Source organism: Hemitrygon akajei, chromosome 7 (genome assembly GCF_048418815.1).
Source record: "Hemitrygon akajei chromosome 7, sHemAka1.3, whole genome shotgun sequence".
NCBI lineage: Eukaryota > Metazoa > Chordata > Chondrichthyes > Myliobatiformes > Dasyatidae > Hemitrygon > Hemitrygon akajei.
Window position 1 is genome coordinate 133,090,240 of NC_133130.1, and position 21,700 is coordinate 133,111,939.

The 21,700-nt window shown below is 43.7% G+C and overlaps 1 protein-coding gene across 2 annotated transcripts in view; it reads right to left on the reverse strand.

Annotated features, from left to right (window-relative positions):
- Positions 1 to 3,971: 3,971 nt before the first annotated feature.
- Positions 3,972 to 21,700, reverse strand: part of LOC140730917 (gypsy retrotransposon integrase-like protein 1) — a 31,895-nt gene continuing 14,166 nt past the window's right edge. For both annotated transcript variants that reach the window (XM_073051981.1, XM_073051982.1), the window contains exons 3-8: positions 21,373 to 21,484; positions 20,992 to 21,130; positions 19,017 to 19,071; positions 12,143 to 12,400; positions 6,696 to 6,812; positions 3,972 to 4,878 (exon numbers count right to left, since the gene is read on the reverse strand). In XM_073051981.1, the coding sequence (XP_072908082.1) occupies positions 4,681 to 4,878; positions 6,696 to 6,812; positions 12,143 to 12,400; positions 19,017 to 19,071; positions 20,992 to 21,130; positions 21,373 to 21,484 (879 nt within the window). In that variant the 3' untranslated portion in view covers positions 3,972 to 4,680. The remainder of the gene's footprint in view (positions 4,879 to 6,695; positions 6,813 to 12,142; positions 12,401 to 19,016; positions 19,072 to 20,991; positions 21,131 to 21,372; positions 21,485 to 21,700) is intronic.

Genomic DNA, 21,700 nt, shown 5'->3' on the forward strand with positions numbered 1-21,700 from the left:
TCACGCCATTGCAGCTCTGCTGTCATCCTTGACAGCATCTCCTTCCAACTTACTTTGGCCAACTTCCCTCTCATACCACTGTAATTTCCTTTACTCCACTGAAATACTGCCACAACAGACTTTACTTTCTCCCTATCAATTTTCAAGTTGAACTCAATCATATTGCAATCACTGTCTCTTAAGGGTCCTTTTACCTTAATCACCTCCAGTTCATTACATAACACCCAATTCAGTATAGCTGATCCCCTCGTAGGCTCGATGAAACTGTTCTAAAAATCCATCTCTTAGGCACTCAACAAACTCACTCTCTTGAGATCCATTACCAACTTGATTTTCCCAATCAACCTGCATGTTGAAATCTCCCATGACTATCATAACATTGCCCTTTTCCTGTTGTAATCTGCAGTCCACATCCCAGCTGCTTTTGGGAGGCCTGTATATAACTGCCAACAAGGTCCCTTTACCCTTGCAGTTTCTTAACTCAACCCACAAGGATTCAACATCTTGTGATCCTATGTCTTATCTTTCTACTGATGTGATGCCATTCTTTACCAGCAGAGCCACACCACCCCCTCTGCTTACCTTCCTAGCCCTCCAATACAAAGTGTATTGGACATTCAGCTCTCGACTACAACCATTCTGACAATCTGTAAAAGTACAGCAAGATTTCTTATACCCCATGCATTGAGTGCTGTCTTTGTTACCCTTTTTGATTCTGTATCCCTAATGCACTGATACTCACCCTGTTGGCTGCAATATTGTCCTATCATCCTGACAGTCTGCATGCTTTCTTTGCTTTTTTACCATCCGTCCTATCCTGAGTCCCTTCACTCCAGTTCCCATCCCACTGCCAAACTTGTTTAAATCCTCCCCAACAGCTCTAACAAACCTGTCCATGAGAATATCAGTCCTCTTGGGTTCAGCTGCAACCCATCCCTTTTTTACAGATCAAATCCCCTCCATAAAACATCCCAATGATTCAAGAATTTGAAGCACTGCCTTCTGCATTAGCTTCTCAGTCATGCATTTATCTGCCACATTATCCTGTTTCTATCCTCTGGTGCGTGGTACAGGTAGCAATCCAGAAATTACAACCCTGGAGGTTGTGTTTCTCAGCTTTCTGTCTAGCTTTCTACATTTTCTCTTCAGCTCCTCTTTGCTTTTCCTTCCTTTGTCATTGGTACCAAGATGTACCAAGACACCTGGCTGCTCTCCTTCACCTCCAAAATGTTGTGGACACGATCCGAAACATCCCTGACCCTGGCATCTGTGAGGCCACATACCATCTGGGTGCCCTGTTTACATCCACAGAATCTCCTGTCTGTTCCTCTGACTACTGAGTCCCCCATCACCCCCAATCCCCTCTTCTCCCTCTTTCCCATCTGCACCATGGACCTATGCTCAGCACTAGTAACCTGGTCTCCATGGCACTTCCCTGGGAAGTCATCCCCCACAACAGTATCCAAAACGGTATACTTATTATTGAGGGGAATGGCCACAGGGGTGCTCTACACTAACTGCAAATTCACATTTCCATTTCTCCTGACAGTCACCCAGCTACTCACCCCCTGCAACTTAGGGGTGACTACTTCCCTGTAACTCTGATTGATTATTTCCTTACTCTCCTGTACAAGCCGAAGGTCATCCAGTTGCTGCTCCAGATCCTAACACAGTCTTCAAGGAGCTGCAGCTGGATGCACTTCACATAGATGTAGTCCTTGGGGAGCCTCTGGATCTCCCAGGACTCCAGCATCCAGCATGCAGAACACACAATGGCCATTTACTACACTAGGCACAGTAAGAGAAAAACAAGGAAACCATAATAGAAACTTACCTAGAGCCACCGCCTCTTCCGAGCCGAAGTCTTCTTTGAGCCAAAGCCTGACACCCTTACTTTCACTACTGACCTACCCCTAACAATGGCCACCCCACTTGTCCCTTCTGTACTTTTATTTCATTTGCTGTGCTCTGCTCCCACCACTGATTGGGCTGCTGGAATGAGCCCAAATGCCCACAAATCTCTCCTTTTAAACAAGTGTCGCCAACCTGCGAGGACCTTCCTTGCTGTGATCTGCTCCCGCCACTGATTGGGCCGCTGGAATGTAGTTGTTCAGTGTCTCCCCCCCCCCCTTAGTGGTGACAGTGTGTATATGCAGTTGTTCAGTGTCTCCCCCCCCCCCTTAGTGGTGACAGTGTGTATATGCAGTTGTTCAGTGTGTCCCCTAGTGGTCACAGTGTGTATATGCAGTTGTTCAGTGTGTCCCCTAGTGGTCACAGTGTGTATATGCAGTTGTTCAGTGTGTCCCCTAGTGGTCACAGTGTGTAAATGAAGTTGTTCAGTGTGTCCCCTAGTGGTCACAGTGTGTATATGTAGTTGTCCAGTGTGTCCCCTAGTGGTCACAGTGTGTATATGCAGTTGTTCAGTGTGTCCCCTAGTGGTCACAGTGTGTATATGCAGTTGTTCAGTGTGTCCCCTAGTGGTCACAGTGTGTATATGCAGTTGTTCAGTGTGTCCCCTAGTGGTCACAGTGTGTATATGCAGTTGTTCAGTGTGTCCCCTAGTGGTCACAGTGTGTATATGCAGTTGTTCAGTGTGTCCCCTAGTGGTCACAGTGTGTATATGCAGTTGTTCAGTGTGTCCCCTAGTGGTCACAGTGTGTATATGCAGTTGTTCAGTGTGTCCCCTAGTGGTCACAGTGTGTATATGCAGTTGTTCAGTGTGTCCCCTAGTGGTCACAGTGTGTATATGCAGTTGTTCAGTGTGTCCCCGAGTGGTTACATTTGTATTCTGGAAAGGTCTGGAAGCTTCTCTTGGTATTGCATTATTGGAATCTATCTGTCTGGCTATCTCTTATCTGCAAATTTGAATGGAATGCTTCTTATCTAAGAGTTGACCATGTGGGAGAGTCATCTTTTCTCTCTCTTACTTTTCTCTTCCTCCTGCTACTAGCATCTGTTCTCATTACTGTATACATCATATTTTGCTTCCCTCTCCTTTCACAAACTAGACTTCTATCACAGTCCTTGCTTCAATTTTCTTTGTTCTAGTGATGTGATGACAAGAATTTCTTTGTTCTAGTCAGATGGTGACAGGAGGGGAGTACAGTAACGAGATATACCAGCTAGTTGAGTGGTGCAACAAGCTTGCATTCAACGTCAGTAATACCAAAGAAGTGACTGTGGACTTCAGGAAGAGAAGACAAGGGAACATGCACCAGTCCTCATAGAGGGATCAGAAGTGGAAAGAGTGAGCAGTCTGAAGTTCCTGGGAGTCAATATCTCTGACAACCTAACCTGGATCCAACATACTGATGCAGCAATAAAGAAGACATGACAGTGGCTATATTTCAATAAGAGTTTCAGGAGATTTGGTTTGTCACCAAAGACACTCATAAGTTTCTATAAATGTACCATGGAAAGTATTCTAACTGGCTGCATCATCTTGAGTAGGTGGGAGGAGCGGGGCTACTACACAAGATCAAAATAAGCTGCAGAGAATTGTAAACTTAATCAGCTTCATCATGGGCACGAGCCTCCATGGTATCCAGGACATCTTCAAGGAGCGGTGCTTCAAAAAGGTGGCGTCCATCATTAAGGATGCCCATCACCCAGGTCATGCCTTGTTCTCATTGCTACCGTAAGGAAGGAGGTACAGGAGCCTGAAGGCATACATTCAACGATCCAGGAACAGCTTCTTCCCCTCTGCCCTCTACCTCACTACTTTTTTTTGAATTTTTATTTATTTTCACTGCTTACTTAATTTGACTATTCACTGTCTTGGCTCCATGTTCCCAACAATCCTGTAGCTCTCAAACCTGTTCTCTCGCAAAAGGTCATCAGCTCCCTTTATTCAATAACCTACACTCGGAGTATTTACAGCAGCCACGGCTGCCAGAGGGAACAAACACCTGGAGAAACCCACTTGGTCATAGGGAGAAGGTGGAAACAAGTTTCAGAATCAAATATTTCAATTCTTCAAATTTACAAAATCACATTTTATAAAATCAAAAGTGTGCGTGAGGAATTCCAGCAGATTTCTGATATTTACAAGGTAAAAGCATTCCACAAATATACAAGAGACTGAACAGATAATACTGTTGGTGTAAAATTAATTCTGATTCTGAACAGTTTAAAGATAAAAAATTTACAGCTAGCAGGTCAGAGTGCAGATACTGGATACATAATGTCTCGTTCTGGCCTTGAGCTCAATGTCAGACACCTTTCCTCAGGTGCTGAGTGTTGCCGACACCCGTCCCCGGGTCTAGAGCTCAGTGCCGGACACCCGTCCCCGGGTCTAGAGCTCAGTGCCGGACACCCGTCCCCGGGTCTAGAGCTCAGTGCCGGACACCCGTCCCCGGGTCTAGAGCTCAGTGCCGGACACCCGCCCCCAGGTGTTGAGACTGCCGGACACCCGCCCCCGGGTGTTGAGACTGCCGGACACCCGCCCCCGGGTGTTGAGAGTGTTGGACACCCGCCCCCAAGTGTTGAGACTGTTAGACACCCGCCCCCGGGTGTTGAGACTGTTGGACACCTGCCCCCAGGTACTTGTCTTGGTGCTGGCTCCTTGACCCACAGATAGGGCTTTGCATTGGCATTTTCAATCCACTTCCTAGGATGACATCTCCAGAAAAAAATTCTCCTCAATCCCGTAAATAATTTATATGATATTGAAAAGCAGCTTCACACCATTCCACCACCCACAGTGTGCTCAGAGGACAAAGTTGTTTCAATTTGAGAAGAAAGAAAGTGACTTTTCTTCAGTTTTTTGGTGTTTCCAGGAAAAGGTTCACCTCCCATGGTAAAATGGATCTCCTTCCTAGCTTTCATCTTGGCATGCTTTTTCTCACACTTCTGAGCTGCAGCCAGGTTGGCAAGCACCTACACAAAAGGGAAAATAAATCGTTGGCAGAATTTTTGGCTTTCATTCACATCATTCAATATAACACCACTCATCAGTACCACAAGTTAAGCTTATGAAAGCCTCCAAAGTCAATTTCACAACAGGATCCCGGCTCTATTCAGCAGATTCTGCTGTGTGCATGTTTGAAGAAGGAGATGCTTCACACAGTCACCCTGCCAAGGCTTTCAAAGTGACTTACTCACTTACTTTAGTGATCTATTACAAACCCTTCCAAGCCAATGAGCTGCACTGCCCAGAAACCCACCTGTTTAACCTTAGCCTAATCACAGGACGATTTACAATGACCAATTAATCTACTAAGTGGTACATCTTTGGAATGTGGGAGGAAACCAGAGCACCCAGAGGAAACCCACGTGCTCATGGGAGAGTGTACAAACTCCTTATAGATGGCGTCAGAACTGAACTCCAAACTCCAACATTCTGAGCTGTAATAACATCAAGCTAACCACTATGCTACCCTGGCACCCCAAGAGAATGGGAATTAACCTCATACTCTGGAGAAATGAAAAATATATCTGAGAGATAGTGGTTGGAAGCAAGGGTCATGTGTAACGCCCAACAAAAAGATTTTGACCAGATTGTTGGGGTATTTAAGGTAGATATATTGTTGAAGGATCAGGAATTGAAAGTTATGAAGAACTGCCACTTTGCAACTTAGATCAACCAAGATCATATTAAATAGTAGTGTAGTAACACCATGAAGGATCTCACCCACCCTGCTCATGGACTGTTTGTCCCACTCTCATCAGGGAAGGAGGCTACCTAGCATCCACACCAGGACTATCAGACTCAAAAGCAGTTACTTTCCTCAAGCAGTAACGCTGATCAACATCTCCACCCACTAACCCTAACCCTTTACATACCCAGCCACCACTATTTTATCATTACCTGTCAGAGTCACCTTATTTACAGACACTCTTGTGCCTAGTGTCACTTTATGAACATACAATCAATCTACATATACAAGCTATCTTAATATACTTATAGAGTGAAAAATTGTGGAATATTGGTAGCTCAAGTTGGCTATTTGGAAGTTTGGTTGATTGCTGAGCTTGGCAAAAAGTTTGCAGACGTTTTGGTTGTAAACAAGAAGCCATCATCTGGCTGTTGTCCAGCTGAAATGGTGTCTTGCTTTGTCTTCATGAGCTGATACTAGCGAGAGTGGTTCGTGCTTCTGCTGGACGACAGCCGAAGTCTTGACTCAAGCAGGAACAAGAAAAGAACCAGAAGTTCTCAAAGCTTCATTCTCTACAGAAGGATGCATTAACAAACACATCGACATAGATCCAGTATATGAATGCTTATGCAGAAAAGAGAAGTAACAACAAAGAATCACCAGTAATCTTGGATCTGGATAGTGAAGCAAATACTTCCAACGGACCTCCCTCAAAGCTAGACGATCAGAATCTTCTACTGCTAAACTGCTCAGTGTGTTTTGAACCATCTAATCAGATCACAATGTCGTAACAATATCCTTGCGGACCCTGAAGGAGTATCTAAGCCGGCATTCTGAGGAAACAACACCCTCAACTAAGCACTAATGATGACTTTTCAATTGGAGCCAAAAACATTTACAAACATTTTGCCAAGCTTAGGAATCAACCAACCTTTCAAACATTCAATGTGTTTTTTAAAAAAATTATTTGTTGTTTATCTTTAGGGAGGTGAGGTGGAGATACGTCTCTACCAAAGAAGGTGTAAGGTGCTCATTCCCTCTGCTAGCCTGAAGGTCAACTTTAGCTGGATGAGTTGCTAAGATTATTCTGACGCTTACCATTTCTTTAACTGTGTTTTGTTGCTCAGCCATGGAACTTGTGAACTTGTCGATACTTTCCGCTTTGATGGAACAGTTATCTTGCAGTCTGTACTCATGTGCAATTTCAAACTCTCCCTGAAATACAATTAGTTATACTTAAGAATATTTTGTCCATATTTAATGTAAACCTTTAAACATCAGAGCACAAGTTTGATCCCTCCAACTCCTTCAGTATTTTGATCTTTTCCTTCCCTGCCTCACGATGAGGCACAACATTATATCCTTGCTTTTATATTCGACTCCTCTTGAAATGAATGCTAACATTACATTTGCCTTCTTCACCCCCAGCTCAACCTGTGGATTAACCTTCCTGACATGGAGGCTCCTCTCCTGGGCAACTGCAACAGGCAACCCTGCAGCCCGAGGGCCTAGTTCTCGCCACAACAACGGTCAACACAGCTCTCCTGCCACCCTGTTATATCAAGTCTACTTTAATCCTTGTGCTCCAGCCTGCTCTGCAATTAAGGACAAGCTCTTTGCTCTCTTCAGTACTTGCTACATCCAGCATTCACCATTCATCACACCAACTAAAACACTGCTCTGCTCAAAGTTCAAAGTAAATTTTGTTATTCAAGTACATATATGTCACCTTATATAACCGGGATTCATTTTCCTGCAGGCATACTCAGCAAATCTGTAGAATATAACAGGATCAATGAAAGATTAACCAGAGTGCAGAAGACAACAAACCGTGCAAATGAAAATATAAATAAATAGCAATAAATAATGCGAGATCATGAGATAAAGAGTCTTTAAAGTGAGATCATTGGTTGTGGGAACATCTCAGTGGATGGGCAAGTGAGTGTAGTTATCCCCTTTTGTTCAAGAGCCTGATGGTTGAGGGGTAGTAACTGTTCTTGAACCTGAGGCTCCTGTACCTTCTACCTGATGGCACCAGCAAGAAGAGACCATGACCTGAGTGGTGAGGGTCTCTGATGATGGTTACTGCTTTCCTATGACAGTGTTTCATGTAGATAGTGCAGACAGCCTTACTTGTGATGTACTGGGCAGTATCCACTACCTTTTGTAGGATTTTCTGTTCAAGGGCTTTGGTGTTTCTATACCAGGCTGTGATGCAGCCAGTCAATACACATCAACAGAAGTTTGTCACAGTTTCAGATTACATGCTAAATCTCCGCAGACTCCTCAGCAGTTCTTTGTTGATTCCATTCCCCACACTATCTGACTATTTTTCAGCCACTAACTCCAGATTTGTGCTCTCCTCACAAATTGCTTTGCCACTGTGCCCAGAAAGAATGACAATCTACAAATCAATGAATTCAAATGAATCGAGGACGGTGGAAGCAGAAGGACTAATTGTCTTTGTTCTTGCTGCATGCTTGGGGATGGAGGCTGCCATGTTGTGAAGACACTCTATTCTCCATTTTGTGAGCTTGACATGCTGGGCTTGATCAATGTTTTAAAGACACAATGATACTTCAGGTAATCTGCTGGACTGGAGATCATTTCCAAATAAGAAGTTATTTGTAAGATGTTCTTTGGTTGGCTGTAACACGCAGATTTGTGAATGTCGGGGCTGGTGCCTGCCTGAAGTGATTTAAGCTCATTGCTGATTGAGAACAAATTACCGACTGTCACTTGTTGGGAAGAGGGTAATAAATGGATGTAGAGCCAATAACAAGGTGTTAAAGGACAGGCACATGACCTGCGGACAATGACATTGGAATGTGATATTTGAATTGATGTAAAAGTGGACGCTTCCTATGTGCTGGTAGTAAATTCAAAGAATAACCATCGCAGGTACAAGCGTGAGCAACCCTGCGTGAAACACGTGGCGAGTGAATTGTGACCAGCATAAACTCCTTTACCTGGGTAATACCTTTGCTATTCTTTGGCTATTCAGGAGAATCAGGGATACTTAGCGGGTGTGCACACAAGGCAATTAGTGTATGAATTCACGCACATGTTAGTTTAAACAATAAAGGTACTTGTCAGTAAATACAAATCTCTCTGTGCCTCACTAATCATCATTATAAGTAGTATTTTTTTAATAACATCACCCTTTTTGTACCTTCAACAAATTTGAATGTTTCATGATTATGGGTTGTAGGGAGCGAAGGCCCCAGAACTCATCTCCATGGCAATCCTGTTACAGCTTGCCCACTTTTTTCCCCAATGAATCCTTTTCTAGTACAGTAACCATTTATGTGGCACGTCAAATATCTTTTAGGAAAACCAGTTCATTCTAACCACAAAGGCATTTGATTAGACTCTGCCTCGTGTATCATAACGCTCTGTAATCACTTCCTTGATTATGTATTACAACAATTTTCCCAACAGCTAAACATCAGACTACCGACCTGGAATTCTCCATTTCTCTTCTTGTGTAACATTTATATGAAATACATCAACACTGCCACAGCAACAATCATCAGGGACCCCCACCACCAGGAAACGCTCTCTTCTCGCTGCTGCCATCAGGAAGAATGTACAGGGACCTCAGGACTCTCACCACCAGGTTCAGGAACAGTTATTACCCCTCAACCATCAGGCTCTTGAACCAAAGAGGATAACTTCACTCACCCCATCACTGAAATTTTCCCATACCCAATGGACACACTTTCAAAGACTCATCATCTCATGTTCTCAATATTTATTGCTAATTTATTTATTATCATTATTTCTGTCTTTTTGTTCTGCACACAGTTTGTGTCTTCTTCTGTACCCTGGGTGAATGCCCAAGTTGAGTGGTCTTTCAGTGATTCTGTAATGGTTATTATTCTGTAGATTTACTGAGTATGCCCAAAAGAAAATTAATCTCAGATGGCATATATGTACCTTGGTAATAAATTTACTTTGAACTTTGAAAATTTACTAACTAATTTTGTAAAGTAACACTAGTTCCCAGAAATGAATTATTGACTGGGAAGAGAATGGATTGAACTAGTTTTGTGCAATGCTAAAGCCTGGCAGCATTCACAAGGATGGGTTAATAAATTCAAAACTCAATTGACTAAGTTAATAAGCACCATGGAAACAAACCAGTGAGTGCAAACAGTTTGCAGGTCTCCTCAAGCCTCTTCTCAGTATAGGAAAATACATCGATTTTGTACTGTATTGTTACAATACAGGGATCCAATTACAGCAACATTACATTAAGCCAATAATTACTGTATATCCCTTAAATGGAAATGAGTGGAGTGGGGAATCAAAAGAAATTATAAAACAGGCAAGGACTAAATTTATATCACAAAGGGCCAGTAACTCATGATGGATCCCACCTGCCCTACTCATGGACTGTTTGTCCCACTCCCATCAGGGAAGAGGCTACATAGCATCCACACCAGGACCACCAGACTCAAAAACAGTTACTTTCCCAAGCAGTAAGGCTGAACACCCCCAACCATCACTACTTTATCATTTCCTGTCAGTCACCTTATGTACAGTCACCCTTTGATGGCCGAGCAGTAGCATAGTGGTTAGCACAATGCTTCACGGTATGGACGACCAGGGTTCAATTCCTGCTGCTGCCTGTAAGGAGTTTGTATGTTCTCCCCGTGACTGTGTGGGGTTCCTCCCACAGCCCAAAGATGTACTAGTTGGTAGGTTAATTGATCATTGTATATTATCTCGTGATTAGGATAGAATTAAATCGGGGGGGTTGCTGGGCAGTGTGGATCGATGAGCTGGAAGGGCCTATTCCGCACGTATTTCAAAAACACAATAAACTCCTGTGCTTAGTGTCACTTCATAGACATATAATCTATGTATATAAACTATCTGATGTATTTATATTTATTGTGTTTTTTATTATTACTGTGTTTCCTTTTTCTTGGGTTGCATCGGATCTGGAGTAACAATTATTTTGTTCTCTTTTACATGTGTGTACTGGAAATGACATTAAACAATCCTGAATAGCCCAAAATACTCTGCTGGATGGATTTTTTTCTTACTCTGATGAAATCCAAGAGTTCAAAAACATCCCTTTTAAACAAAAGACTGTAATCAGTCAGATGAGACATGACGACATTTAAACCACTTGACTTTAAAGATTATTTTTAGGTTAGGATTTATAACGGAAAAACTCAGTGAAGCAGATGCCAGAGACAGTGGGCTTGGCAGGCATCCATACTAGTTCGGGGCTGGGCCCTGCCTTTGGTGTTCGCTCAGTGGAAGACAAGCTGGATCGCATTCATCCCCTCTTCTTATTCTATTTTGTGTGGTTTGATCAGGGCAGACTGGCTCTGAGGCCTGCAGTCAACGAACGACACAGTGGTAAACTGAACTGACCTGAGCTACACTGAACATTACTGCTTTTCAAGGACTCTGTGGTTTGATGTTTAACATTCTGTATTTTATTCACTCACTTTTGTCATTTGCACAATCTGTCCATTTTTTGCGTGTTGGGTGTTTGATGTTTTCTTTGAATGGGCTACACGGCATTTCTTAGTTTTATGGCTGCTTGTGGGAAGACAAATCTCAGGGGTTGTACACTGCATACATAATTTGATAATAACTGCTTTGAATCTGCACCTGCACTCGTGACTGATGATCAGACTGCTCTGGGCTTGTTCTTGCCTACAACATCCCTTGTACCATCAATCTACAGGACAGGACACTCAGGGACTTGGGGTATTTTTTTGTGTGACTGTATGGTGATTCCAATCGTAATTATTTGTGCTATATGTGCCTTAAGTTGTGTGTGAATATTGGTACTGTGTTTTGCACCTTGGCCCTGGAGTAATGCTGTTTTGTTTGGATGTATCCATGGTAAATGACAACTAAACTTGAACTTGAATCTGATTTTATCTACTGTTTTATCGGGCTGGACTTTGCAAAGCAGCAGTAATTCCGGTTATTGCACGGGGAAGAGTGGGCACCCACCTCCCCAATGTCTGAATCACAGGCTCCGGTAGCAACATCCAGACAATTTAACCCAATACCCGAAATTACCCCACTACATTAAAACTCACTTTATTTATTTATTGAGATACGGCACGGAGTAGGCCCTTCAAGCCGAGCAGCACCGGCCAGGAAGCCCTGATTTAAACCAAGCCTAATCACAGGACAATTTACAATGACCAATTAACCTACCTACCCATACGTCTCTGAGCTGTGGGAGGAAACCAGAGCACCCGGAGGAACCACACATTCCATTGGGGGGGGGGGGGGTGGAGAGAACATTCAGACACCTTATAGATGACACCAGAATTCAACTCCGAACTCCAATATATCAATCTGTAATAGGGTCGCACTAACTAATACGCTACCGCACACCCATTATGTATAATAGTTAAGCAGGAAAGCCAGTAGAGTTGAAGGGTTTAACATTTAACACGAGTCAGTAACTTCTACCAGATCTTTTGGGAGGATTGTAGCAACCAGAGATATGTGACAATACTACAAGTAAATGATTCATGGCAGCCAAGGCCAGCGGACCGTACCTTGGACGATAATCGTGCTTCTCGGTTGTACAGCAGGAAAAAAGGTGTGAACTTGGTACTTGAATTTACCGACGTCCGAAATTCAAAGAGGATTGGGTCTAAGCAGATGTCCCAGTCCTTCAGCTTGGAGTTCACTGTGTTCCTAATGGCTGTCTTCAGTACCTCACTGGTTCTGTCATCGAGGCCTGTGTACTGCGGGTGCTCAGCGGGAGTCACTTTGTCGTGAATATTCCAATGTTCACGCAAGTTTTTGTTCACCTGTAGCAGATAGATGAGAACTCAGAATGGGGTAGTCTTCAGCATGACACAATTCAGGGATACAAAAATGTTTGGATACTTCAACAACAATGTTGTTCTGTGATATACCATAACTGCTTCATGAGAAACCAGGCGTAAGCAGTGTTTCTCACTTCTCCACCAGCTAGGAACATTAACATTAAATTGAGGAGAGCCCTAATGAATTTCTACAGATTTACCGTGGAGGGCATTCTAACTGGCTGCATCACTGTCTGGTACGGAGGGGCCACTGCACAGGACTGGAAGAAACTGCAAAAAGTTGTAAACTCAGTCAGCTCTATCGAGGCCATCACTAGCCTACCCAGCACTGAGGACACCTTCAAAAGGCGATGCCTCAAAAAGGACCCCCATCACCTAGGTCATGCCCTCTTCTCATTGCTACCACCAAGGAGGAGGTACAGGAGTCTGAAGACATGCTCAACAATTCAGGAACAACTTCTTCAAAGGTGTATACAATATATCTTTTTGCACTATATATATCTTATTGTAATTTATAGATATAATAAAGTCTGCAGTTGCTGAATATCCAGAGCAACACACACAAAATGCTGGAGAAACTCAGCAGGTCAGGCAGTGACTATGGAGAGGAGTAAACAGTCGACATTTCGGGCCAATACTCTACATCAGGACTGAGAAGGAAGGGGGAAGACTCCAGAATAAAAAGGTATGGGGAGGGGTGATTCCTTAAGCTTGTTATAGCCAGGAGTGGTAATGGGGACAAGCTCCCACTACCTATTAAATGTGCCTCATAAAGCCTCTGACAACCAAGTCTAGCTCCTGGCCTTCACATGTGGCTTAGCTGCTAAGCCCAAGGGAACTGTTTCTACTGACAGGAGAAGGGGCAAAGGTGGGTTACTGGCACTTTAAAACCAGTTGCTTTGGGCAGATGGGGCTTGTCAGAGGTGGTTGGCAGCTCTTTTAGTAAAAGGAAAATTCTGCCTTGCGACTATACCCACTCATGGGGAAGGTTTCAGGAGTAAACCCTCAAGGTCCTGAGCTGCAGTCCCTAAGGCAGTCCTACGTTGAGTTTGACGTTGACTGGCAACTTCTGCAACACTGCTGGTGCCAAACTGTATTGGTCTCTGCTGTTCCTTTGGGTCCATCAGCAGCATGTAGTGGGGGAGCCTACTATGTGAGCAACAGTTTGCTCTCCATATCGTACTGCCCAGGCTTGCGTATCCAGACAGCCAGGAGGCAACATTCACGGTCGACTCTGACCGATGGAGGCCTCAGATAGGGAGGGGCAGGAGGGTGATAGGTGAAGCCAAGGGGGGTGGTAAAGCTAAAGGATTGGAGAGGAAGGAATCTAATAGGAGAGGAGAGTGGACCATAGGAGACAGGGAATGGGGAAGGTAATAAGCAGGTGAGAAGTAAGGGGCCAGAGTGGGGAATAGAAGAGGGAAGGCAGAGAGATTCTTTTTTACTGGAAGTAGAAATCAATAATAATGCCATCTGGTAGGAGGTTACCAAGGCAGAATATATAGATAGGTGGTTACATATCAGGTTCATGACACAGGAGCTGAATGATAGTCAGGGAGGGGAAAGGGATGAAGAAGCTAGTGCAGAACACCCCTGTGGCCATCGCCCGCAGAACAGGTATATCACTTTGGACACTGTCGGGAAGGGGCTGAGGGAATGACCTAACAGGAAAGTTACATTGGTCAGGGCTTTGGCATCGAGTCTGCCTCTGTGACTCAGAAGGGGGGGGGGAGGGGGGAAGAAGAGGCACACTGTGGTGATGGGGTTTCATTAATTAGGAGAATGAGCAGGAGGTTCTGTGGGAAATAATGAGATTCTCAGATGTCTCCTGGTGCCAGGATACGAGGTATCTCGGATCAAGTCCTCAGCATTCTTAAGTGGGAGGGTGAACAGCCAGAAGTTGTGGTCCATGTACGTACCAGTAATACGGGTAGGACAAGTGACAAGGTTCTGTATAGAGAATTCAGGGAGTTAGGTGCCAAGTTAAAGGGCAGGACCTCCAGGGTTGTGATCTCAGGATTGCTACCCGTGTTACGTGCTAGTTAGGGCAGAACTAGGAAGACTAAACAGTTTAGTACATGGCTAAAGAGCGGGTGAAGGAGGGAGGGCACCTGAACTGGAGGGGGACTAATATCCTAATTGGCAGGTTTGTTAATACTGCACGGTGGGGTTTAAACTAGAGTTGCAGGGGGATGGGAACCAGAGTGCCAGAACAGTTAGTGGAGAGGCGGTAGAGGCAAATGTTGGTAAGATCTCAGACAAAGTTACGAATGAAAAAGGTTGAGTGTGGCATGACTATTGTTCTGAGCTGCCTGCATTTCAATTCAAGAAGTATCGTAGGAAAGGTGGATAATAGTGCTGAAGATGAGATAGCTGGCTTACAATCAGAGGCAATCCGTAGTGAGGAGAGGTTGTTGATTGCAGTCAACAGGAAGAGGCAGAAAAAATCACATAGGATGAATACAGGACTGAGGGTGTTATACTTAAATGCGCACAGTATATGGAATAAGATAGATGAACTTGCAGCACAGTTACTGATTGGCAGGTACGATGTTGTAGACGTCACTGAATCATGACTGAACGAAGATAATAGCTGGGAGCTTAATGTCCAAGGATACACATCGTATCAACAGGACAGGCAGAGGGGGCGGCGTTGCCATTAATTAAAAAAATGAAATCAGATCACTAGAAAGAGGTGACATTGGGTCGGAAGATTTTGAATCAATGTGTACAGAGCTAAGGAACTGCAAGGATAAAAAGACTCTGATGGGAGCTGTAGTCCAAGCAGTAGCAAGGACTTGGCCTACAAATTACAACGGGAGATAGAAAATGCATGCTAAATGGGCAATGTTACAATAGTCAGGGGGGACTTCAATACACAGGTAGATTGTGAAAATCAGGTTGGTGGGGAATTTCTGGACTGCCTACAAGATGGCTTTTTAGAGCAGCTTGTTGATGAGCCCACTAAGGGACTAGCTATTCTGGATTGGGTTTTGTGCGATGAACCAGAATTGACTAGAGAGCTTAAGGTAAGAGAACCTTAAAGGGCAAGTGATCATAATATGATCGAGTTCACCCTGAAATTTGAGAAGGAGAAGCTAAAGTCAGATGTATCTGTATTTCAGTGGAGTAAAGGGAATTACTGAGGCACAAGAGAGGAGTTGGCCAGAGTTGATTAGAAAAGAACACTGGCAGGGATGATGGCAGAGCGGTAACGGCTAGAATCTCTGGAAGCAATTTGTAAGGCACAGGATATATACATCCCAAAGAGGAAGAAGTATTCTAAATGAAAGATGACACAACCGTGGCTAACGAGAAGTCAAAGCCAATACAAAAGTCAAAGAGAGGGCATATAATACAACAAACATTTGTTGGAGGTTAGATGATTAGGAAGCTTTTAAAAATCAATAGAAGGTAAACTAAAAAGTTTCTTCAGATACATAAAGAGTAAAAGAAAAGGGAGAGTGGGTATCAAACCGCTGGAAAACTATGTTGGAGAAGTAGTGATGGGATACAAGGAACTGAATAAGTATTTTGCATCAGTCTTCACTGTGAAAGACATAACTACAGAGAAGGTTCCTGGGAAACTAAAAGGCATGAAGGTAGATAAGTCATGTGTACACCCAGGGTTCGAAAAGAGGTGGCTGAAGTGAGGAGGCATTAGTAATGATCTTTCGAGAATTACTAGATTTGGGTATGGTTCTGGAAGTTGCAAATGTCACTCCACTCTCAACGGAGAGAGGCAGAATAAAGGAAACTATAGGCCAGTTATTCAGACCTCAGTGGTTGGAAAGATGTTGGTGTCGATCGTTAAGGATGTGATTTTGGAGTACTTGGAGGAACATGATAAAATAGACTGTAGTCAACATGATTTCCTCAAGGCAAAATCTTGCCTGACAGCTCTGTTGGAATTCTATTCCAACAGGATAGACAAAGGAGAATAGGTTGATGGTGTGGACTTGGATTTTCAGAAGGCCTTGACAAAGCCCACACATGAGGCTGCTTAACAAGCTAAAAGCTCATGGTATTACAGGAAAGATAGGGGCATGGAGAAAGCAGTGTGAATAAAGAGAGCCTATTCTGGTTGGCTGCTGGTGACTAGTGATCTGTGTTGGGACTGATTTTTTTTTTACATTATATGTCAATGATTTGGATGATGGAATTGATGGCTTTGTTGCAAAGTTTGCAGACAATATGAAGAAAGGTGGAGGGGCAGGTAATTTTTAGGATATAGCAAGGCCTACAGAAGGACTTAGGTTAGGAGAAGGGGTAAAGAAATGGCAGATGGAGTACAGTGTAGGTCACACACTTTGGTAGGAGAAATACAAGGGTAGACTATGGTCTAAATGGAGAGAAAATACAAAAATCTGAAGCGTAAAGGTACTTGGAGTGCTTGTGCAGGACTCCCTAGAGGTTAACTTGCAGGTTGAGTCTGTGGTGAGTAAGGCAAATGCAATGTTACCATGTGCTTCAAGAGGACTAGAACACAAAAGCAAGGATGTAACGTTGAGACTTTATAAAGCACTGGTGAGGCCTCACCTGGAGTATTGTGAGCAATTGTGGAATTCATTTGCACGGGCAGCTGTGGAGGTCAAGTCATTGGGTATATTTAAGGCAGAGGTTGATAGATTCTTGATTGGCCAGGGCACAAAGGGACAAAGGGCTATGGGGAGAAGGCAGGAGATTGGGGCCGAGAGGATAATTGGGTCAGCCATGATGAAATGGCAGAGTAGACTCAATGGGCCAAATTGTCTAATTCTGCTCCTATATGTTATGGTCTTATGTTTCTTTTTACCGTACATTACAATATCCATTTGCAATAAGCCCTTCCAACAATCTTTTCAGGTTAATTGGTCCATTGGTTAATCGGGGCAGCCGCTTACTTGGGACAGGTGACTGTTGTTGAAGAGTTTCTAACTAGCGTCAGTTACATGCACTTTACTTGGAGCGAACAACTTTTAAATAGTGTCAGTTGTGTGTGTTCGTGTTCAAAAAGCGGAGATTTTTGTCACCGATAGTTGGCGAGAAATAGGCATTAAGACAATTCAGAACTGTTCTGCTCACTGAGGCTTCAAGCATTTACGCTTGGAGATGCCAGAAATGGCCAGGAGTGAAAATGAAACGATTTCAGTACTTTAACAAGTTAGGAACTATGAAGAACTTGAAGATATTGATAATCATCTTAAATGCTAAAATGATAATGAAGATTTGGAAGATACCATCATCAAAAGCATTGTATGAAGGCAGTCCATTATCTGCACTAGAAGTCTGGGCTGATTTTAGTCACTTACAGCCAATCAAAAGAACACAGCAGTATACAATGGATGTAGTCCTCTGTCAATAACTATTAGGAACTTATACTGTTATGACCCCAGCCCCCTCCTTTGTGAGATTCGCAAGAGCCCTAGTCAAGGGGGGGGTCAAATGACCCAAGAGAGACAGGGAGACGTGCTGAAGACCACGTTCCCCCGGGAAGCAGAATAAAGCGACTCTTTGACTATTGTCTCATGAAGACCACGTGTAAAGCCCTCGGGCAAAGTGGGCTGGTCGCTCAACAAGACAAAAACCTCGGACATAGCCATTGTCTTGGGAGACCCCTTTGTGGGATAAGGAACTGGCCTACGTGCAAAATCTCAGGGCAATGTGAGGTGGGTGATGGGGGAAGGATTGCCTCGCCCCCCCACCCTGATGGACATCTACAACCCTGCCAGTCCAGATAAAAGGTGGGCTGCCGAGGCGGGGCGTCAGACGCACCAGAAGATACGCGAGAATTCCTGCGACCGCGTTTTGGAGAGCGACAGCCGGTGGTGGGGTTCGTGTGCGTCCTTTTCCTTGCCTGGGATTGGCGACCTCACCACGGAAGAATGGCCTAGCTACAGGGGAAGCCACAGATGAGAGTCCATTCCCCAACGAGACTTCCGACTACCTCCTACAGGTTGGAAAACCTGTCGGGTAAATGTTTCATTCTCTCTCTCTCTTTCTAACAAAAGTGCACCAACGCGACACCACAACCGACGGCGGCTGGTGGAACTGCAGTGATCTAAAAGACTTTTAGATATCCAGCAAACGATATATATCTACATTACCCCTAGACAACGATAGAGCTTATTTCTGATTGATTATTACTATACCTGTGCTTTAGATTGAGTTGTGACAACGTATATGATCTGAATGTTTTGTATTAACCATACGTTTGTGCCCCTTTATAAATAAAAACGTTTGAAAATAGTAGCATCAGGCTTCGGTGGACCCATCTATCTTTGCTGGAAAATTACCCGGTTACTGGGGAACGTAACAATACACAGTTTTATAGTACTGTAATAGTACAGGTAGTTTACTCATTTGTTCTGTATTTCATTTAAACACTTAACTTGTTACTCAGTTAAATAGTAGTTTGTCTTTTTTTTAATACTTTTTAAAAAACTAATTCCATGAAACTTCAGCTAATCGGCCAGTGGCTTAATTGGGCCAAAATGTACTGGTCCTGATGTGTCCCAAAGAACTAGAATCTACCTTGTATACATTTACAGCAGGCGTACGCTCTCATACACATGCACACATTCTCTCACACCACTGAAGAGCTCAAGATGTCCGTTACCTCATCACAAAATATTCTGCTTTCCTTGGAGAATGTCTCTTTTGAAGCCCCAAACCTGTGTCAAATAAATAACATTAATGCAGGAAAAAAACAGAATGATGCAATTTCTGCTGAAAAAGCACCACTTAATGCAAGTCTTGGCAATGACTGTCCGTCATTGCCAACGAGGAATGACATATTAAATGGTGCACACTGATGCAGACTGCTAATGCTATTCATTTGTGAAAAGGTCTCGTGGTAAATCCGACAAACACTCTTCAGGGTGCAAAATGGAGAGGCTAAAAATATACAGCCACTGACATCATCTGCACTGCAACCAGTTGATTAAAAATTCCACTGACAACTTGCCCGCCCCAGCAAACTGCTCCCTAAACTCCATGGAATCAAACAGTATATGCCAGAATTTTTACAGCCTGCTACTCCAGGATGAGGCTATACAACAGCTTGTGCCTGTTCCACTTTTCAGTGAGATCTTGGCTAATCACCATTTTCAACTCTATATTACTCAAGCCCCACACAGGCACCATGGTAGTAGATGACTTTGAGCCTGTACTCGCCGGAGTTTAGTCAACATGGCCTGGTTTGGGAAAACCAATGCCTTTGAACGGAAAACCCTACAAAAGGTAGTAGATTCAGCCCAGGCCATAACATAGACAGTCAGCACACTTCCCACCTCACATAAGACCATAACATATAGAGGCAGAAGTAGGCCATTTGGCCCATTGAGTATGCTCCGCCATTCAATCATGGGCTGATCCAATTCTTCCAGTCATCTCCACTCCCCTGCCTTCCCCCCATACCCTTTGATGCCCTGGCTAATCAAGAACCTATCTATCTCTGCCTTAAATACACCCAATGACTTGGCCTCCACAGCCACTCGTGGCAACAAATTGCACAGATTTACCACCCTCTAACTAAAGTAATTTCTTCATATCTCTGTTCTAAACAGACGTCCTTCAATCCTGAAGTCATGCCCTCTTGTCCTAGAATCCCCTACCATGGGAAATAACTTCGCTATATCTAATCTGTTCAGGCCTTTTAACATTTGGAATGTTTCTATGAGATACCCCCTCATTCTCCTGAACTCCAGGGAATACAGCTCAAGAGCTGCCAGACGTTCCTCATACAGTAACCCTTTCATTCCTGGAATCATTCTCATGAATCTTCTCTGAACCCTCTCCAATGTCAGTATATCCTTTCTAAAATAAGGAGCCCAAAACCGCACACAGTACTCCAAGTGCAGTCTCACGAGTGCCTTACAGAGCCTCAACATCACATCCCTGATCTTATATTCTGTATCTCTAGAAATGAATGGCAACATTGCATTCGCCTTCTTCACAACCTACTCAATCTGGAGGTTATCCTTTAGGGTATCTTGCACAAGGACTCCTAAGTCTGTTTGCATGTCTGCATTTTGAATTTTCACCCCATTCAAGTAACAGTCTGCCCATTTATTTCTCCCACCAAAGTGCATGACCATACAGTTTCACATTTTATTTCATTTGCCATTTAATATGATGGGTCCAGGACAGGTCCTCTGACATAGTGACACCCAGGAATTTAAAGTCGCTGGCTTTTTTGAAGAATAGGGGAAAATTGCAGTGCCCAAATGTGCAAAGCTGATAGAGACCTATCCACACAGACCCAAGGCTGTAATTGCTGCCAAAGATGTGTCAGCTATTACTGACTTGAAGGGGGTGAGTACTTATGCAATCAATTATTTTGCGTTTTATATTTGCAATAATTTAGATCACTTTGTAGAGATCTGTTTTACTTTGACAGGAGTCTTTTTCTCTTGATCAGTGTCAGAACAATAAAACATGAAAACTTCCAAGGGTGGATGAGTACTTTTTAATAGGCTCTGTATGTATACGTCAGCCCCAGTACTTGCACCTGGGCCTCAGGGTTTGAACAAGACCTCTCAAGAGCAAAGACTTGTTCCTACTGACACCAACTGAAATTCAGAAGTACCGACCTGTAAAAGGTAGCAGCCAAGCCCCCAGCTACAGACAAGGCATCTCTGTTCTGTATTGGAATTGCTTCAACCCACTTTGTAAAATAGTCTGTGACTATCAGTATGTAGGTATTCCCGCGGACCGTCTCTGGGAAAGGACCTGCGCCAACAGAAAGTCAGTTAGATATGACGCAAAGAAACATGAGAAAAGCAGTTCATGACAGAGTAACACACACAAAATGCTGGTTTCGGGCCAAGACCCTTCTCGGCCTGAAACGTCGACAGTGCTTCTCCCTATAGATGCTGCCTGGCCTGCTGCATTCCACCAGCATTTTGTGTGTGTTGCTTGAATTTCCAGCATCTGCAGATTTCCTCGTGTCATGACAGAGTACCTTGCCTTACCTGTGAGCTCAAGGCCAAGAATTTCCCATGGTCTTGTCACTTTCAACGGTTGAAATTTGCGAGAGACGTTCTTGTAGTGTTCTGCATGCTGGCAGGTATCACACATTTTAATCTATAGTCCCAACACAGAAGTGAGAAACATCTCGTTACAAAATCAGTTTTTGGTCAACTGTCACTCAAACAGAATTACTGAAGATAAAAACTCAAACAGAGCAGTTCCAAACATTTTTTTATGCATGAGCCCCTACCATTTACCGAGAGATCTGTGGATCCAAGGTTGGCAACCACTGCTCTAACCCATGAAGGCTATGATCCACCAAGACATGGG